At 44.9% G+C, this 17,279-nt stretch overlaps 1 protein-coding gene across 1 annotated transcript in view; it reads right to left on the minus strand.

The window, feature by feature from the left end:
- PRDM5 (PR/SET domain 5) overlaps positions 1 to 17,279 on the minus strand; it is a 177,789-nt gene that overhangs the window by 122,814 nt on the left and 37,696 nt on the right. Inside the window, exons 4-7 of the mRNA XM_053258589.1 lie at positions 11,762 to 11,951; positions 10,752 to 10,926; positions 2,453 to 2,545; positions 2,057 to 2,178 (exon numbers count right to left, since the gene is read on the minus strand). Of these exons, the coding sequence (XP_053114564.1) occupies positions 2,057 to 2,178; positions 2,453 to 2,545; positions 10,752 to 10,926; positions 11,762 to 11,951 (580 nt within the window). The remainder of the gene's footprint in view (positions 1 to 2,056; positions 2,179 to 2,452; positions 2,546 to 10,751; positions 10,927 to 11,761; positions 11,952 to 17,279) is intronic.

The raw sequence follows: 17,279 nt of genomic DNA on the forward strand, positions 1-17,279 counted from the left end.
TAAAAGTTTTAAAGTATGGGGACACTTCTGCACTACAAATGGAGTCATGGAACTTCAAGAACCCCAAGGGCAGAGCAGACCCTTTTCCTAGACGCATCTTCTGAGGTGGCAGAAGATCATTGTAACCACCTTTCTTGTAAAGACACATACAGATGATGAAGAACACTGAAGGACCATGATTCCTCTATCCCCTGCTCCAAATAATAATTTCTTGCCAATATCCTCAGACATCAAGGATCTCTTCCCAAAAACGCAACAGCTACAGGAGTAGAACATCCTACTTTTGCCACTACACCAGTCCCAGAGGCAGCAGGAATCATATCTTCCTTGCTGGAGTGCATAAAAACCAAGCATTGCTCCTACAACTGGGGACTGATCTCCAGTGAGGTTGAGAAATACCTCCAGGCAGGGCGTAGCTAGGGGAGAGGGGGCCTCCTCTCTAGGGCAGAGGGGCCCACTACCTCTGAGTGAGGGAAATAATGAAGGAAATAAGGAAGGGTAGAGCTGGAGGGCCCTCAGGAGATGGGGGCCCCCGGGTTCTTTGAACCCATCTGCTCAATTATAGCTACACCCTTGCCTCCAGGAAAATATTTCAGCCATCTTTACACCACTACTGGTGCAACACTCTGGGTTACTTGCTCTCTGGCCTAACCCTTGCTATTTAATCTTGCTTCCAGCTGACATTGGCAAAGAAGGAAGACAATTTCATCAAGCTACCACCACCTAATGGTGCTGCAGGGAAATGACTTGACTAGCAAGCCAGAGGTTGCTGGTTCGAATCCCCACTGGTATGTTTCCCAGGTTATGGGAAGAACCTATATTGGTCAGCAGTGATATAGGAAGATGCTGAAAGGCATCATCTCATACAGTGAGATGGCAATGGTAGACCCCTCCTGCATTCTACCAGAGACAACCACAGGGCTCTGTGGTTGCCAAGAGTCAACGCTGCTCGATAGCACACTTTACTTTACCTCCTGTGAGGATGCTAACTGCCATCCATTTTTTCACCCATGAGAAAAAAATGTATGGCAGAAGAAGCCCTGACCTCCTGATCTGGACACTGTTATTCAGCTCTTCTGCCCGAATGGCCAGGGGGGTGCTTCCGTGGTGGTCTTACTCTTTGCCTTAGTGGCACTGTTGAGGCACTGCTGGAAAGCAATGTCAGATAGTATTGGCCCTCCAGAGCAGACATAATGAATACACTGGGGAAATCTCTTGGTTTGCTTTATGGTGAATAATCTGCATGTGGAACAACTCCACCCCCTCTGTGAACAAACATATTAATTCAATTCAAATTTAATTAATTAATTCAAATCAGTCACACTTTACCAATACGGTGATTAGCTACCTTGAAGACTGAAATGTTGGAAAGGCAGGATTCAAGTCTGTTAAATAAATAAATGGGGACTTCGCAACCACACACACACAGTAGCTCTTCTTTGCTTTCAGACACAAATAGGAGACAATAAGGGTATTCATAAGTGCAGCCTAACCTAGGCTAGAGCAGCCCACCCTGGCTGGACTAGGCTGTACATATGAAGGTATCAGTGCGGCTCCTGGCAGCAGCATAGCTATTAGCCAGGGTTAAGGGTGCATGTGTCAGTGCCGTGCGGCTCCACGCAGCACCTAAACGTGAGTAGCTTCCCGGCCTACGTCGAGAAGCTCCCCACTTGCACAGTGAATTATGGGAGTTCCCGGGGCCTCCCAGCTGCTGGTAGCAGTCAGCAAATGTCTAGGCGAGTGATCCACTCATCCAGCCAAAAGACAAGGGTCGTCTGTGGAGGAGGTAAGCATTTTAAGGCTTCCTCCCCTGTGGCATGGAGCTCTTTCTCCCTGATTGTGAGAAAGGGCTCATGGTGTTATAATGGGACCCAAGGTATGTCGCAGATGGCAATTGCCATCCTCTGATATTTTCCCCCACACATTGATATTCCAAAGTTTAGAGCCTCTGAACATCGAGCATCCATTTTAGCTCTCACATCTAATAGCCACTGGCAGTCTCTAATAACACTGGAAAGCTGATTCTAAACAATGACAATTTCAACATTCTACTCACCGGTATGAACATTTTCTTTATGTTTTTTCAGGGCATCCTTGCTCTTGAACCTCTTCCCACAGCTATCAGCCTTGCAAACGAACCTGGCATCACCTCGGCATGCTTCTTTGTGCTGCTCATAGCTGATGTTGGATAGTTGGAGAAGGGAAAATAACACATCAAGAGCTAGCTACTGAAAATCAGCCTCCCAGCAAGCATTCTGAGTGCGCTTGACACATGCTGCGCAGAAGACATCTGGGGTCACCTCATGCATAACTTACTGCAGGTAGGAATGAAAGCATTTCTCGCTTCGCACAGTTAGGGTTCGCAAAACAACTAAGAAGCTGGGAAGCAAACAAGCATGCAAAGAGAGGCCAGCAGCAGGATGAGAGTAGTCCAGTAATTCTGACATGGAACCTTGATTCTGAGCTGAAGGGTGTATTGCAAACAGAACACTGGAAACTTCTCAAACGATCTCCCAGACTAACATTCTCTGTGCACTGGAGAACACTACCAGGAAAGACAAAAAGAAAATATAAGTCAAAAGACAAAAAGAAAATATAAGACAAATATTCCAAGATCCATTTGATTATGTAATTGTTTGCACTATAATCAGGGCATGGTCCCAGGGCACAGGTTAACAGCACAAGCTGCAGCCATCTTGCTGAAGCTAAGCAGGTTAGGTCTAGTGTTCTTAGAATGGGAGAACACCCAGGAAGGAACCCCATGTATACCATCTTCAGCTCCATAATGGAAGAAAGGCAGGAGCTACATGATGGGGGAAAGGCAGAATATGCATTTAACAAACTAACAAACAAGTCTAATAGTTTTACACTGGCTTTAATAATATAGGTTTGGTTCTATTGTTATAGCTAATAGTTCAAGCAATATAAACTGAGTTGAACTGTGATCTGTTTGGTTTTAGAATCTGACCAGCCTCATACAAATATTAATGTATTTAAAAATCAGATTAGAAATCAGATAAATATAGATCCACCAGCTAACAATCGGATTAAGTTAGTCATAATTAAACTCCATTGACATTAATGGGAGTTAACTCATAACTGACTTGTCTCGTTTATTTCAATAATGCTTAGTCATTACTAGCTAGTCTGAATGTTGCCTACTGAATTCTAGGGATCTACATATGAATGGGCAGCATCCAGATGACTAAGCATCATTGAAATGAATGAGAAAAGTTAATTTGAATATATTAGTGGCCCTGTTCAGACAACAGAGCCCCTGGTACTTATTTAAAACAAGTAACTGGAGCACGTGTATAGGGCCATTCAGACAAGCAGTCTTTCACACAATAAGGGGGGTCCTAACAGGATTGCTCTTAGCATGTCCCCTTATTAATCAGCCCAACAGCCATAAATTTTGTAGCATTATCAAGAATTTTCAGTGGCTTGTATCACTTTGAACAAATGCTTAAAACTAGCATGTAAGCCTATACCACTTAGATAAGCCTAAGCAATAAGCACTTTGCCCCAGAACTTCCACTGGCCAACAGGCTAGCCCTCCACTTACATAACAGGGTTTTCCATTGTGTGAAGGGCAATAAGCAATTTTTCATTATCTCCCCATTCCTCTGTAGCCACCTGTGCCTCCTGAAACTCTCCCCCTTAGCGTTCTTCAACCCACAGTTTCGAGTGGCACAGATGGCAGCCAAGGGAAGAGACTGCCCAAAATCAAACCCACCCTACAAAGGAAAACCCTGGCACACTGATTTCAATTGGATTAGGATTATATCACACATTACACAGTGCAAAGCCCCTGAGAGCACACTCAACAGGAAGCTGCAGCTAATCCTGGTTCGCTATCAAGTTTGCCTCAATGATACATTTTGAAGCTCTTCTCACGATTCATGAGAAGAGGTCCTTGGTGGTCTGTGGGGAGAGTGGGTTTGCCCAACCCTCCCCACAGATGATCACTTATGCTTCCCTGGGTGGGCAGATTGCCTGACCAGATGAGCGGCAGCTCACCTCCTACTCTCCCGTGGCTCACCCAGAAGCTCTGGGGGATGGGTGCAGGGAAGCGCCGCTGTGCAGCGCTCCACCCGCCGGAGCCTCAAGTGCATGGTGCGTTGCTGGGATCCCCCTTCCCAACCCGAGTGTGCTCGCCCCAGACAAACGATCAAAAAATGAGTCAAAGGGAGCACTCACTCCCTTAACCTCATTTAAGCAGGAGGCTCACATGTGGGTTTGCCGCCATGTGGCCACTGGGATCAAGCCCAATCCTGGTGGCTCACACAAGCATGCAAAACTGGATTGGGCTCCCTTAGTCCGGTTTTGCACGCTCGTGTGAATAGAATTGTAAACACTTTACAATGTTTAGATGTCCAAAGTGTAATCCCAAAAATGTAACACGTGAAATAGCCCTGTGTGAATTTGCTTATGACTGCAATTCTTGCATCTATGAGTAAGAGAAATACACAGTGATGTAGCTGCAAATCTAGAAGTGCAGGTGCTCTCCATGACAGCTGCAATGGCCATACCCACCCCAACAGCCAGAGAAGTTGAGAACTACAGGTTACTCACCTGTAACGTTGGTTCTTCCAGTGGTCAGCTGTACTTCTACACATATGGGCTATGCGCCTGCGCAGAGACCTCGTCAGAATCTGACAAGCTCGATTTCTCCTGCTTTGGGTGGCTGCTATATGCGGCTGCGCCACTCCTCATCCCCTCAGTCATGAGTCCAGCATCAGGGAACCCTGTGGGGAGGACGGAAGGGGGTGTAGAAGTACAGATGACCACTAGAAGAACCAGTGTTACAGGTGAGTAACCTGTAGTTCTTCGACATCGTCTCTGTCTTCTACACATATGGGTGCATAACAAGCAAGCACCCAAGGAGGAGGGAAGAAACAGAGACAAGACGTAAACAGCCAGAAAGAATTTATTTTAGGTCAAGCGAAATCAATGGAAAATAGATTGCAGGACACTCCTGCCAAATACAGCATCATTACATGCTCTAACATCAATAGCATAATGCTGAATGAATGAATGGGGTGAAACCCAAGTAGCTGCCTGACAAATAGTGTCCAATGGGACCGCACAATCAAAGGCCACAGAGGCCGCCACAGACCTAACAGAGTGTGCCTTCACAGTAGCAGGCAACTGCTTATGGGCCACGTGATAACAAAGTTCGATAGTGGAGACTATCCACCTGGACATGGATTGGGCCGAGACTTGGGAGCCCTTTACACGGCCCATCGTATAGAACAAACAAGGAGGGAGATTTCCTCCACTCAGCAGATCTCTGAACATAGAAGGACAGGGCCCTTCAAACATTCAAACGGTGTAGCCATTTCTCTGCATCCGATGAAGGATTTGGAAAGAACACGGGTAAAGTAAGTGGGGACGAGCGGTAAAACATGGACACCACCTTTGGAAGGAATTTGACATCCGTTCTGAGTATGACCTTGTCTTTACTGAACTGCAGATACGGTTGGTCAGCCCTCAGAGTGCTCAAATCATTCACCCTCCTGGCGGAGGTGATGGCCACCAAAAAGGCAACCTCCCAGATCAATAGACGAGGGTCAATAGACGCCAAAGGCTCAAAGGGCGGCCGTAGAAGATCAGCCAATACCACAGATAGGTCCCAGGCCGGTGACATGACCGGATCGTCCGGGAACAAGTGTGTCAGACTCTTCAGGAAACTTTTAACCACTGGATTTTTAAACCAAGAAGGCCGTTCAGAGGGAGAACGTGCCACAATGGCAGCCAAATATACCTTAAGAGATGCCAGTTTCAATCCAGACTCCTTAAGGGACAATAGATACATACAAATGTCTTGTACAGATGGATTAAATGTTTCAAACCCATTCAGGGAAGCAAAGGACATGAAGTGAGTCCATTTGTAGTCATACGCAGCCACCAAAACCTCCTTCAGTCTCAAGGGGAAGTTAGCAGGACCCGCCATGCAGTCAAGTGGAAGGACTGAACATCCAGGTGTAGCACTCATCCCTGTTCCTGAGATAACAGGTTTGGCAGGACAGGCAGACATCGTTATATGTGGCTGCGCCACTCCTCATCCCCTCCATCACAGAGTCCAGCTTCCTAAGACAACAGGTTCAGCAGGACAGGTAGACGTTGTCAGTCCAGTGCCATGCCCCTGGTGGCGCAGTGGTAAAACTGCCACCCTGTAACCAGAAGGTTACAAGTTCGATCCTGACCAGGGGCTCAAGGTTGACTCAGCCTTCCATACTTCCGAGGTCGGTAAAATGACTACCCAGAATGTTGGGGGCAATATGCTAAATCATTGTAAACCGCTTAGAGAGCTTCCAGCTATAGAGCAGTATATAAATGTAAGTGCTACTGCTATTGCTATGCGTTTCAGGGTTGGAAACCAAGGCCTCCTGGGCCACCACGGGGCTATCAGGATTGCCCTGGCCAGATCCACCCTCAGTTTGAGCAAAACCTTCGGAATGAGAGGAAATGGAGGGAACACATATAGAAGAGGGCACATCCAAGACCAGACAAAGGCATCTCCCAGAGAACCCTCGCCCTTTCCTACCCTGGAGCAGTAGAGGGCACATTGTGTATTGTTCCTGTGAAGGAAACAGGTTCAGAGTTGGAACCCCCCAATTCACAAAATGTCCCTCAGAACAACCTGATGTAGTTCCCTTTCGTGGGAGACCAGAGTCATCCTGCTCAGAATGTCTGCCTGAACATTCAGCACACCTTGGAAATGGACGGCCTGAGGCGATACCCTGTGTGCCAGGCACCAATGCCACAGGTCCAGAGCTACAAACAGAACGCTCCTCGAGGACATGCAGCCCTGGCGATTGATATAGGCTTTTGCTGTCATATAATCTGTCTGTATCAGCATCGAACAACATCCCCCCCCGCCGCAGTAGGGGCAGGAAGCCTTTGAGAGTGTTGAAAATGGCCAACAGCTCCAAATAATTGATGTGCCAAATCCACTCAACGGGGGACCAATGTCTACTCAGACAAAACCCATCCAGGTGAGCTTCCCAGCTGATCTCCAATGCCTCTGTCATAACAATCCTGCTGGCTGGAGGTGTTTGGAAAGGAGTACCAACACTTAGGTGCCGAAACTCTGTCCACCGTTGCACCGTCGCCCGTACCTAAAGAGGGGGTGAGCATTCTAGATGGCTCGGATCTCGAAGAGAATTGAACATGTCCAAAAACCATCTTTGAATGATGTGCATCTGGAGACACGCTTGAGGTATAATGTATGTACTCAATGCCATGTAGCCCAACAGGCGCTGTATGGAACCCGTGGTCTGTGGGCCCCTAGCTAGGAAAGCGGTAGCTAGTCTCTGGAGAGTGACAATGCAGCCCATTGGGAGGAAGACCTTCTCCAAGGTCATGTCAAAGATCAGCCCAATGAACTGAATTCAATGGGTGGGTTCCAGTTGAGATTTTTTGAAGTTTATCTGGAAGGCCAACACCTGTAGGGTATCGATCAAGATCTTGAGGGTGTCCAGAACTGCCTGTCTGGTGCTCGCCATAAGCCAATCATCTAGCTATGGCAGCACCTGTAAACCTTGCTCCTGCAGAAACGCCACCACCAGGGCCAGACATTTCGTAAAGACCCTTGGTGCGGTTGTAACACCATAGCCATGTTAAGGGTGTACTGAAACATTATAATACGCATCCTTTAGGTCCAGTGAGATCACCCACATGTTTCTTTCCAGGATGGTCATGATGGTTGGTACTGAAAGCATTCGGAACCTCTTGTAGACCAAATGGCTGTTCAGAGCCCTCAGGTCTAGTATGGGGCGCTGACCGCCATCCGGCTTTGGCACAAGGAAATATTGGGAGCAGAACCCAGGGCTGTCAGGGTTGGAGACTTTCTCAATCCCGTCCTTTTCCAGGAGAGCAGCAACCTCCTGATCCAACTCTGGGGTGCAAGGAGTCACCACAATCCCGGACACTGGACGTGGCCCGCAAAACTCCACAGCCCAAACGTATAACTGTAAGGACCCATTGGTCCGTAGTCACTTTGTCCCAACTCACCGAGAACTGGGCCAGGTGAGTTCCGAAGTGCCCCGAATCACTGTTTCTTTTGGGGGACACTCAGGCTTGTTTCTGGAAGGCCGGCTTACTGGGCTGGCCTCCTGATTTGTATCTGAGTGGGAACTTATTGCCTCAAAAGGACCATTCCAAGGGCAACTGATGTTGGTCTAGGACCCTCTGTGCCCAATGAGGTGACCATCTGGCAGTTTTTTGTGGTTTTGAAGTTGGCAAAGTATATGACATTGAATGTGCAGTGCTCCTCTGCTTCTGAACTTTCTAGAAAATGTCATCAGTTTGTTCAGAGAAGAGGCTAGAGCCCTCAAAGGGCAGGTCCTCCACCCTGGCACAGGCCTCAAAGTATAGGCCAGATGACCGAAGCCAAGCATGGCGTCTTAGTGCCACAGATGTGGCCATCATCAGGGGCGTAGCAAGGTTGGAGTCGGCCCAGAGACAAGAATTTAAAATGGGCCCTCCCTCACTGAAGCTCAGCCCATGAAGTAAAGAAATCTTAAATGGGGCTCAATAGTGATAACATCAATTTCAGAGGATGAATACAACTGAAGAAAGCCCGGACGGGTGCGCAGCTGGGGGAGTCAGTCATGTGACTTGCCTCGGGGGGGCCCAGACAACTGTCTCCCCTTGCCCTATTATAGTTATGCCCCTGGCCATCATATTAGCAGCACATTCCACTGAACGTCAGGCTGAATAAAGTTCTTCTTTAGCCAATTGAATAGCTTTCTTGAAGAAAGCCTTTGCAGGATCCCTCTTGTCTTGCAAGAGGAGATCCAGGAAAGGACCCACCTTTCCCCACAAAAAGTGGTTATATCGGGCGTTATCGGCCTGATAATTAGCCACACGCAAGTGCAGGGCTGCAGCTGAATAAAGCCTTCTCCCAAAGGAGTGCAATTTCTTGCCTTCCTTATCGCTCGGTGTCGACTGGCTATGGCTTCTGGTCCTCTGTAAGGATGCCTCCACGACGACTGAATTAGAAGTGGGATGATTTTTCAAGAAGGCCGTGTCATCCTGGAACTGCACTCTATAGAAGTTCTCTTGACGTCTATTTGGTTGAAAGAGTGTATCCAGTGGGCCTTCATAACCTTTAATAAGGCTGGATTTAAGGGTAAGGCAGCTGGTACCTTGGCCTCTGAATCCATCAAGCTGAATAAAGGGGTCCTGCTCACCTTTCTGTTGGTTGCCCAGGTTTACACCCAAAGCCGAAGCCATATGAGCCACATAGGCTATGTACAGTTTGAGATCCTCCAATGGAGAGACAGGCTTATTGTCTGAATGGATATCGAGTGGGGACGACACCATGGAAATAACCTCAAAGTCTGGAAAGCTATCATCGCTCTCATACGCAGGGTCCGGAGGCACCAGCAGGTCTTGTGCTGCAGGCATCGAACCCGAAGGGGAGCCCGGTACGCTACTGGGATTGTCTGGTACCGGAGCTGGAGGATCTGATGGCAACCTCTGGGCTGGTACAGACTCTCGCTGGAATGCTGGTATCGATGGAAGTGGTTCACTTCGGTCAGCTTGATCCCGCGGGGAACGATGTGGTGAGCGGGAATGCAGTCTCCCTTCAGAATGTGAGGGAGGTTCATGCCAAGTCCTCATTGCCATGGGCTGTCCACACACAGGGTCTGCTGCCAAGGCCAGGTATAGTCCGAGTAGTCCGATCTATAGTTCGGCTGGTATTGATCATAAGATCCAGCATCCCGGCGCCAGGCACCATAGGAAGACTCCACTTCCAATAAGGGGGATCGATACTCAAGTACTCGATACCGATACCAATTTTTCCAGTGAAAATCCTGTCAATAAGATGAGGAACGATCTTCTTGATGCTGTCAAGGGGGCAATCTTCGCCTAGGCAACCACGAAGCACCTTCTTCAGGCTTGGGTGGAATGTAGGCTTCTTCATCAGAGGAGGCATATGCCAGCTCATCCATTGCAACCAGTGCTCTGCTGGACCGCGTCTGCTCGTTGGTCACATCGAACGACTCTGCCGCTATGGGTGAACCAGGGCGCGTCGATACCGATGACTTTTGCGCTGGAAGATCCAAGGCTGTCTTGGATTTCTTTCTGGAAGTGCGGACAGGTCTCAACAATGCGGGATTCCCCCAAGCACAAGAGGCACTCGGTGTGCATATTGGGGGAAGGGATCTTCGATCCGCAGCAGACACACTTCTTAAAGTTCTTTGAGCCCGGCATACACTTCGAAGGTCCGCAGGCCACTACGCTCTATCCCAGCCCGGATCGGGATAGAGAAAACCAAGGAAAACCAAGGAAACCAGGAAAGGGGAAACCAATCAAATAAAAATGCCAAAGAAAAAATGCCACTACACAAAAATCAAAGAAAGAAGAATTAAGAGGTTAGGAAAATAAGCAAGGAGAAAAAACCACAAGGGATATTTTTGATCCTATTTGTTGCCGAGCTGAAGACTCCATGATGTTCACTGAAGCGCAGACAAAGAAAGACTGAGGGGATGAGGAGTGGCACCGCCGCATATAGCGGCTGGGTGCGGAGTTCCCACTCAAAGCAGGAGAAATCGAGCTTGATAGATTCCAACAAGGTCTCTGCGCAGGCACATAGCCCATGTGTGTAGAAGTACAGCTGACCACATTGAAGAAAGACCAGCGCTCTATACCTGTGTGTCCCCCCTCCACTACACCCCTGGAAATACATACTAATAGTCTGAGTGATCAGTTCATGATTTGAAATAGTATAGACTTACTGCCTCTGCAAAGCTTGCTTAACTGGGAATTTCTTTCCACAGTTCCTGCATTTGAATTCCTTTTCTTCAATAGGTTTTTGGTGCAATGTTTGAAGGTGTTCAGCTAGAATTTCCTGGCTGGCAAAACTGGATTCACAATTGGGGCAGGCATGGTCCTCTTTACAGCTAAGAGAATCTACACAGAAGAGGGGGAAAGTCTGGAATAAATCATTTCCTTAAGGTTAAATATTAATATAATATTTATAGTGAGCATGCGGTGTTCAAAAGAGGGGAGAAATCGCCTATTTCTTTAGAAACATATATTATTAAATTCAACTTTTTATCTGAAATGGAATCCAGTTCGACTATACTCATTTCTATTCTTTTTCTAGGTTGTTTTTCACAAGAAAGTAGGTTGGGTTGGTGATTTGAAAGAGCAGAAATCTATTAACAGAAGCTCCCAGTTGTTTTGAACTAATTCAGGCTTAAAAGGTAATAGTAAGTCTAAAATGGTATTACTGGACAGGATTCAGACTAGGAAATAATATTTAAGTTCCACTGAAATTAATGGACTTAAATTGGTAACTAACTTTTCTTATGTCAATGGTGCTTAGTCATTACTAGCTTACTTTGGATCCTGCCAATTGATATGTAAAGGAAATTCAGAATAAGGCATCTGAAAACTATAGCCTAAGTGTGTCTTAAGTTTAAGGCCTCAGTCCGCTAACAACCTGAATGTTGTGCAGCAATTTCCATCGTCATTGGTATATGCAATTACAATACAGTTTAAGGCAAGATATGTAGCTATTGCTGAAATTAGACAGTTCTGAAGTCTCTTACATCTATTATTTTAATACCACTTTTCAATTTTAAAAAAAGTTCTCCAAGCAGGTTAAATAGAAGAAGAATATGCAGTCTAGAAATTACTAAACTCTCTGACTATATAGAAAGATGCTTTATTTGACATCCATTGAAAAATCACATGTGCTTTTTAACAAAAATGGATGAATTACTTCTATTCTCATCTATACCTTTTTCACTATTCTGTTGCAATTCCTTATTGTGACTGCTATTACTGTTGTTGCTGTCTTCTTCCTGGTTAATAATAACTTCCTCCTCCTCTTCTTCTACCTCTTCCATGTCACTGTCAAGGTAACCAATCAGCAGTTCTGTATCTGTTTCAATATCCTCAACAGCTAGGTAGAAAATGTTTTCTCCTTCCTATTGTGGAAAACAAGAGATTGGAAAACCCCTTTAGACAAAAAGCATACAACAAGATCTATTTCAAAGCATCCAGAATGAGTAGGTAAGCTTCCACGTGGATACATGCTCAACTACTTTGTGACTGGCAAAATTTACCTGTGCAATATTAAAACAACTTATTGCTCAAAAATAACTGATAGGGAAGGCTGCCTTTTCCACTGGACATAAACCAACTTGATCATGAATCTACCTGGAAGCTCGCCTACTTATTCTGGATGTTTTGAATTTGAAGAAGTTTATATTACAGCGTTATGTTCAGTATCTTAGACAGTTGTTTAAGTCTATGTAGTTCTATTGCAGCTGCAAGGCATTTGCTTCTGCCTTCCTCTGAGAACTGATTTACATGGCCTTGCTTTCAGGTGGATGAATCAACATTCACATGGTGATACAGACCTGAGAAAGAACCATGACTTAAGCCAAGTGCTTTGGGTGCCTACTTATAGAATCATATTTACTTGTAAAGACTGCCATGTGCTGTCATAAATCATACACTTATCTGATTAACATCCAGTGAAGTTAATTGAACTTTGCTTGCAGTGTACAAAGCTATATATTTTGTGACAAGCTTTGTGACACTATGACGAGATAATGTTTTTTAATTTGCAATACACTAAGATTAATTTATCCTGCCAACAGGGCAGTACCATACTTCTAAAGCTCAGATAGGTCTGTAAGGGATTAAGATGACTTATTTATGAAATGGAAAAATCTATTAAATTTGATAAACTTGACAAAAGTCTTCAAGAACTAACCACATTTTTACTCTTACTTCAGTGGTGGAAAGTGGGAAGAAAACTAATTACATATTTTCTTCAAGTTGTGTATTTCACAGTGGAGTCAAGATAGCTATCATAATATCTTGCCTTCATCAAGGAGTTACTTTTCTTCTTATGGCAGTGTTCTATGTTCCAGGAAATTTTAATTTACCACAATCTACTTTTAAAATAAATCAAGTTATAAAACTCTGATTTTTTCCCAGTGTAAAAAGATTTGACTCTGGGTTGTTTTTTTCTAGAACATATGCCTTCCGTACAATGCTTTCCGTTTACTATTGTCCAGGACAATTTGTCCAGTAAACAATTGGTGCTTGATTAGACATAAGTTGAATACATCAAATCATAACACAAATACTGTGCCCTTCTCTAATACTGTATGTGCTAAGTATCTATACCAGAAAAAAAACTAGTAATACCTGTACATGCTCTCAAAAGGTAATGGTTGCTCTTCTCTGGTATTACTCCTTAATTCTGAGAAGCCACATTCACCCCAAACCTCAGCAACAGCAGCATCACAACAACTTTGATAGCTGTCCCATAGCAAATTGTTCTCTAAGTAGCTCACAACACATTAAAACATCCAATAAAAACAACATCAAATCACAACACACCAAAAAATACAAGATTCAAAATACAACATACAAAACACACACAAAAAAAATACATTGTTTAAAAAACAATGTAAAAACTTGGGATTTTTTTAAGCCTGAGTGATCAGAAAGGTCTGCACCCGGTGTCTAAAATAACAAAGTGAACCAGGTGAACCTCACTAGGGAGACTGTTCCATAAATGGGATGCGACCACCGAAAAGGCCTTCTCCCTAGCCATCCATCTCACCTCGGTTGGCAGGGCCACTCAGCATTTCCCTTTGCCTTCCTCACTGTCATCCGGTTTTCCCCCAAGGACTGATTTATGGCCATTTTTTAAACTTCCACCATAATTACACTGCATTCCATTCAAGTGTGAACTGATTATACTGCTATTGTCTCACCTGTGTCACAGGCGTAGTCAGTGAGATTTAAGGAGTAGTCATTTTAAATTGTATAATTGTTTTTATCCTATGAAACTGTTTTAACTTTTTGTTCTATGAATAGTTTTTACTCTGTTTTATATTTGTCATTGTAAACTGTGTACACAACCTAGAGATACACATATCAGGCAGTATATGGGGGGGGGAGTAATCCTGCCTCACCATTCACAGCAGCACCCACCTCCCTATATGTATACTTGTGTGGATGGAATAAAAATGTTTAATTACAAGCGCAGCATCATGGGCCTTCTCGATTTGCAGCACTTGGAGGTGATGGTGGAGCCTAGTCAGTTTCATCATATGTGCACATCAGCACTCTTATTTACTTCTTTAGAAAAAGGATTGGTGAAACTGACAAGGCGTCTCCCCACAGACATCTGACATCAGTGGTGAGAAGCCAGGAGCCTTCACAGACAGCAGGCTTTACTGAGAGATTAAGAGTGGGAAGTACTGCGTGTTACAGATATTTTGAATTTGCCTAAAAAACCGACCAAAAGAGGATTTTTTTTTTTACCCCGGACATAAATCGGGCTAAGCTCCAATGAGCAATGAAAACCAGGGCAGTAATTAAAGCTCTACACAGGCTGGGACCCATATGCCTTACAGACTGCTTTTCTCTATATCAACCACCAACTTCCATCTCCACGCATAAAATCAGGTCCTGCTTCAAACACCACATTTGCCTGAAATTTGTACATCTGCCATTAGAAGCAAGGCCTTTACAGCCATGATGATCTTGAAGCTGTAGAATGGCCTTCCTCTGGAATGTCCAGGTTTTAGGAGAGGATCTAAGCACTCTTCTTCTATCCCCCTTTTAATGCCAATATTGGGTAGTACCCTAATCTACAGATCCTTGCATGCAGCAACATGTTGCATGTCCATGACTGCATAGGAGGACGTCAGCTACTCACTTGTAGAACAGATGGTTGATGTCCCTGCAGGATGAAGGTGGAAGACAGCAAAAAATCAGAAGGGTAGCTAAAGATAAAGTGTGCCTTCGTCGATGTCGACTCCTGGTGACCACAGAGCACTGTAGTTGTCTTTGGTAGAATACAGGAGGGGTTTACCATTGCCATCTCCCTCACAGTATGAGATGTAGCTACTATAATAAAATTTGAAAAATGCTGATTTTTAAGACTAGATCACACCAAATACATATGCTAAAATGTGTGATCTTGGAAGAATTCATTCCTTCTTTTAAAGTCAAGTACATCTTATGTCCAGCTTGGTGTATTCACAATGTATTACTCTAGCTGCTTCTGTGCAGCACAAGAAATTAATGGAAAACATAGCCAATTTTGCCATTTCATGAGCCTCTTCTCACTATCTGTGAGAAGGGCTCATGGGCGGGCTTCAGGGAAAGTGGGTTAAACCTACCTTCCCTGCAGACAATCATCCTTCCTTCCCTGGGTGGGCAGATCGCTTGCCCAGACGACCAGCGGCCTTCCCAGCAGCTCAGAGGGTCGGGTTGCTGGGATGTGCCACCGCGCAACGCTTCACCCCCCAGTGCTCTGATAATGCACCGTGCAAATGTGTGGTGCATTATGGGAATCCCCCCTCCCCTCATGAGCCAGCCTTGGCTGCAAGCAGTCGCAGCTGACACACAAGCAAAAAAACAAGGTTAGGGGAGTGCTTGATCCCTTAACCACATTTTAGCAGGTGGCTAAATAGGTGGGTTTGCCGCCGTGTAGCCTCCAGGATTGGCTCGATCCCAGCGGTTCACACACACACGTGCAAAACGCGTGAGCACTGTACAATATTCTCCTCAGGGGATGGAGCCGCTCTGGGAAGAGCAGAAGGTTTCAAGTTCCCTCTCTGGCTTCTCCAAGATAGGGCTGAGAGAACCTTGGAGAAGCTGCTGCCAGTCTGAGTATATGGCAGCTTCCTATGCTCCAAAACTGGGCTGGGCTCCCTTAGCCTGGTTTTGCACACACGTGTCAATAGCCTCAATATGTAAAATTTTGTCTTTGCTTGTGGTTTACCTTTTCTCCCTCCCCCAACCCACACCCCAATTCCCTCCTGTCTTTTAGTCTGAGAGATAGACCAGTTGTACCATATTTATTACAGTGTTGACTGATTCCCGAATACTAATCTTCCATTATTACATTTGTCAAGTATGACTTTAAACCACTCTACTGCATCACAGTAAATACCTCCTTTCCCATTAACCTTTGCCATTTCATTATTCTAGTTTGCTGAGCTTGTCCAGACCACCAGAATGTCTGGTGGTTAATGAACAGAGTGTTTGAATGTAAAGGGTTGGCTGTGATTCTGTTTATAAAGGGTTTTGACATTAACAACCAAAGGGGCCTTCATCACACAGTAGTCACCAGCAGACACCATTTTTAAAAAAAAATACAACTGGCAAACACAGAAACGAATGCTGAAATTTATTCAGCCAGGCTGTTCTTAGCAAGCTCAAAATATAAGAAAGCAGACAGAAAAGCATTGTTAACATTTCTGACAGTGCTACGGGTTTTATATGTTCATTGATCTGTTGACTTACGGGAACAAAAATGGAAGGTTTATTGTCACGCTGATAGAAACTTACAAAGAAAGAGCAATGACTGTGGCTATATGTTATTCATAGACTTACAAGTAAGTCTCCAGTGTATCAGAATCACAATAATTTTGATTAAGCATTTGTCTACTTTGGGGGTCAAGTCATTCATAAAGCATGTCAGGCATCGAAGCAGAAAGAGGCAAGGGCACAATTGCAACTCTTTTCTAACTGCTAGTATTCTTATCATAATAGCTAAACATGAGGCCCATTCACACATTATGTTCAACACTTGTACGACGAGTGTACAGAGTACACAGGTACAGATCTGTACACAAGTACAGTCATTCACATGTAATGTTAGCATTTCCTATCTGTACCATTCATTTAAAGGGCAAATTTACAAATTTCAAACCGTTCTTTTACTTCCCTCTTTTGCAAGCACATTAATTTTAAAAATGACATATTTAATTTACTAAACTTTCCTTTAAGTGTAATCTACACAAAATGACTTTGTCCAGTCAATGATGGGCCTCACCTACTAGTTTAAAATATGTATATCCCATACCTCCAACATAACACTGTTCAGAGCAACACCAAATCACAAAAAAATGACGTGGCTAAGAATAAAAATAAACAAGCAGCAAAACAGTATGGAAAACAGGGCTAAAAATTGGAATCCCAATTAAAACCAAGTTTAAAATGCAAAGTTCAGGATGGTACATAAGAACAGCCCTGCTGGATCAGGCCCAAGCCCTATCTAATCCAGCATCCTGTTTCACACAGTGGCCCACCAGATGCCGCTGGAAGCCTACAGGCAAGAGCTGAGGGCATGCCCTCTCTCCTGCTGTTGCTTTCCTGCAACTGGTATTTAGAGGCATCTTGCCTCCGAGGATGGAAATGGCCTATAGCCCTCAGACCAGTAGCCATGAATTTGGGGCATGCCCTCTTAATGCCATCCAGGCTGTTGGCTGTCACCA

This window comes from Hemicordylus capensis, chromosome 5 (assembly GCF_027244095.1).
Source record: "Hemicordylus capensis ecotype Gifberg chromosome 5, rHemCap1.1.pri, whole genome shotgun sequence".
Classification (NCBI taxonomy): Eukaryota; Metazoa; Chordata; class Lepidosauria; order Squamata; family Cordylidae; genus Hemicordylus; species Hemicordylus capensis.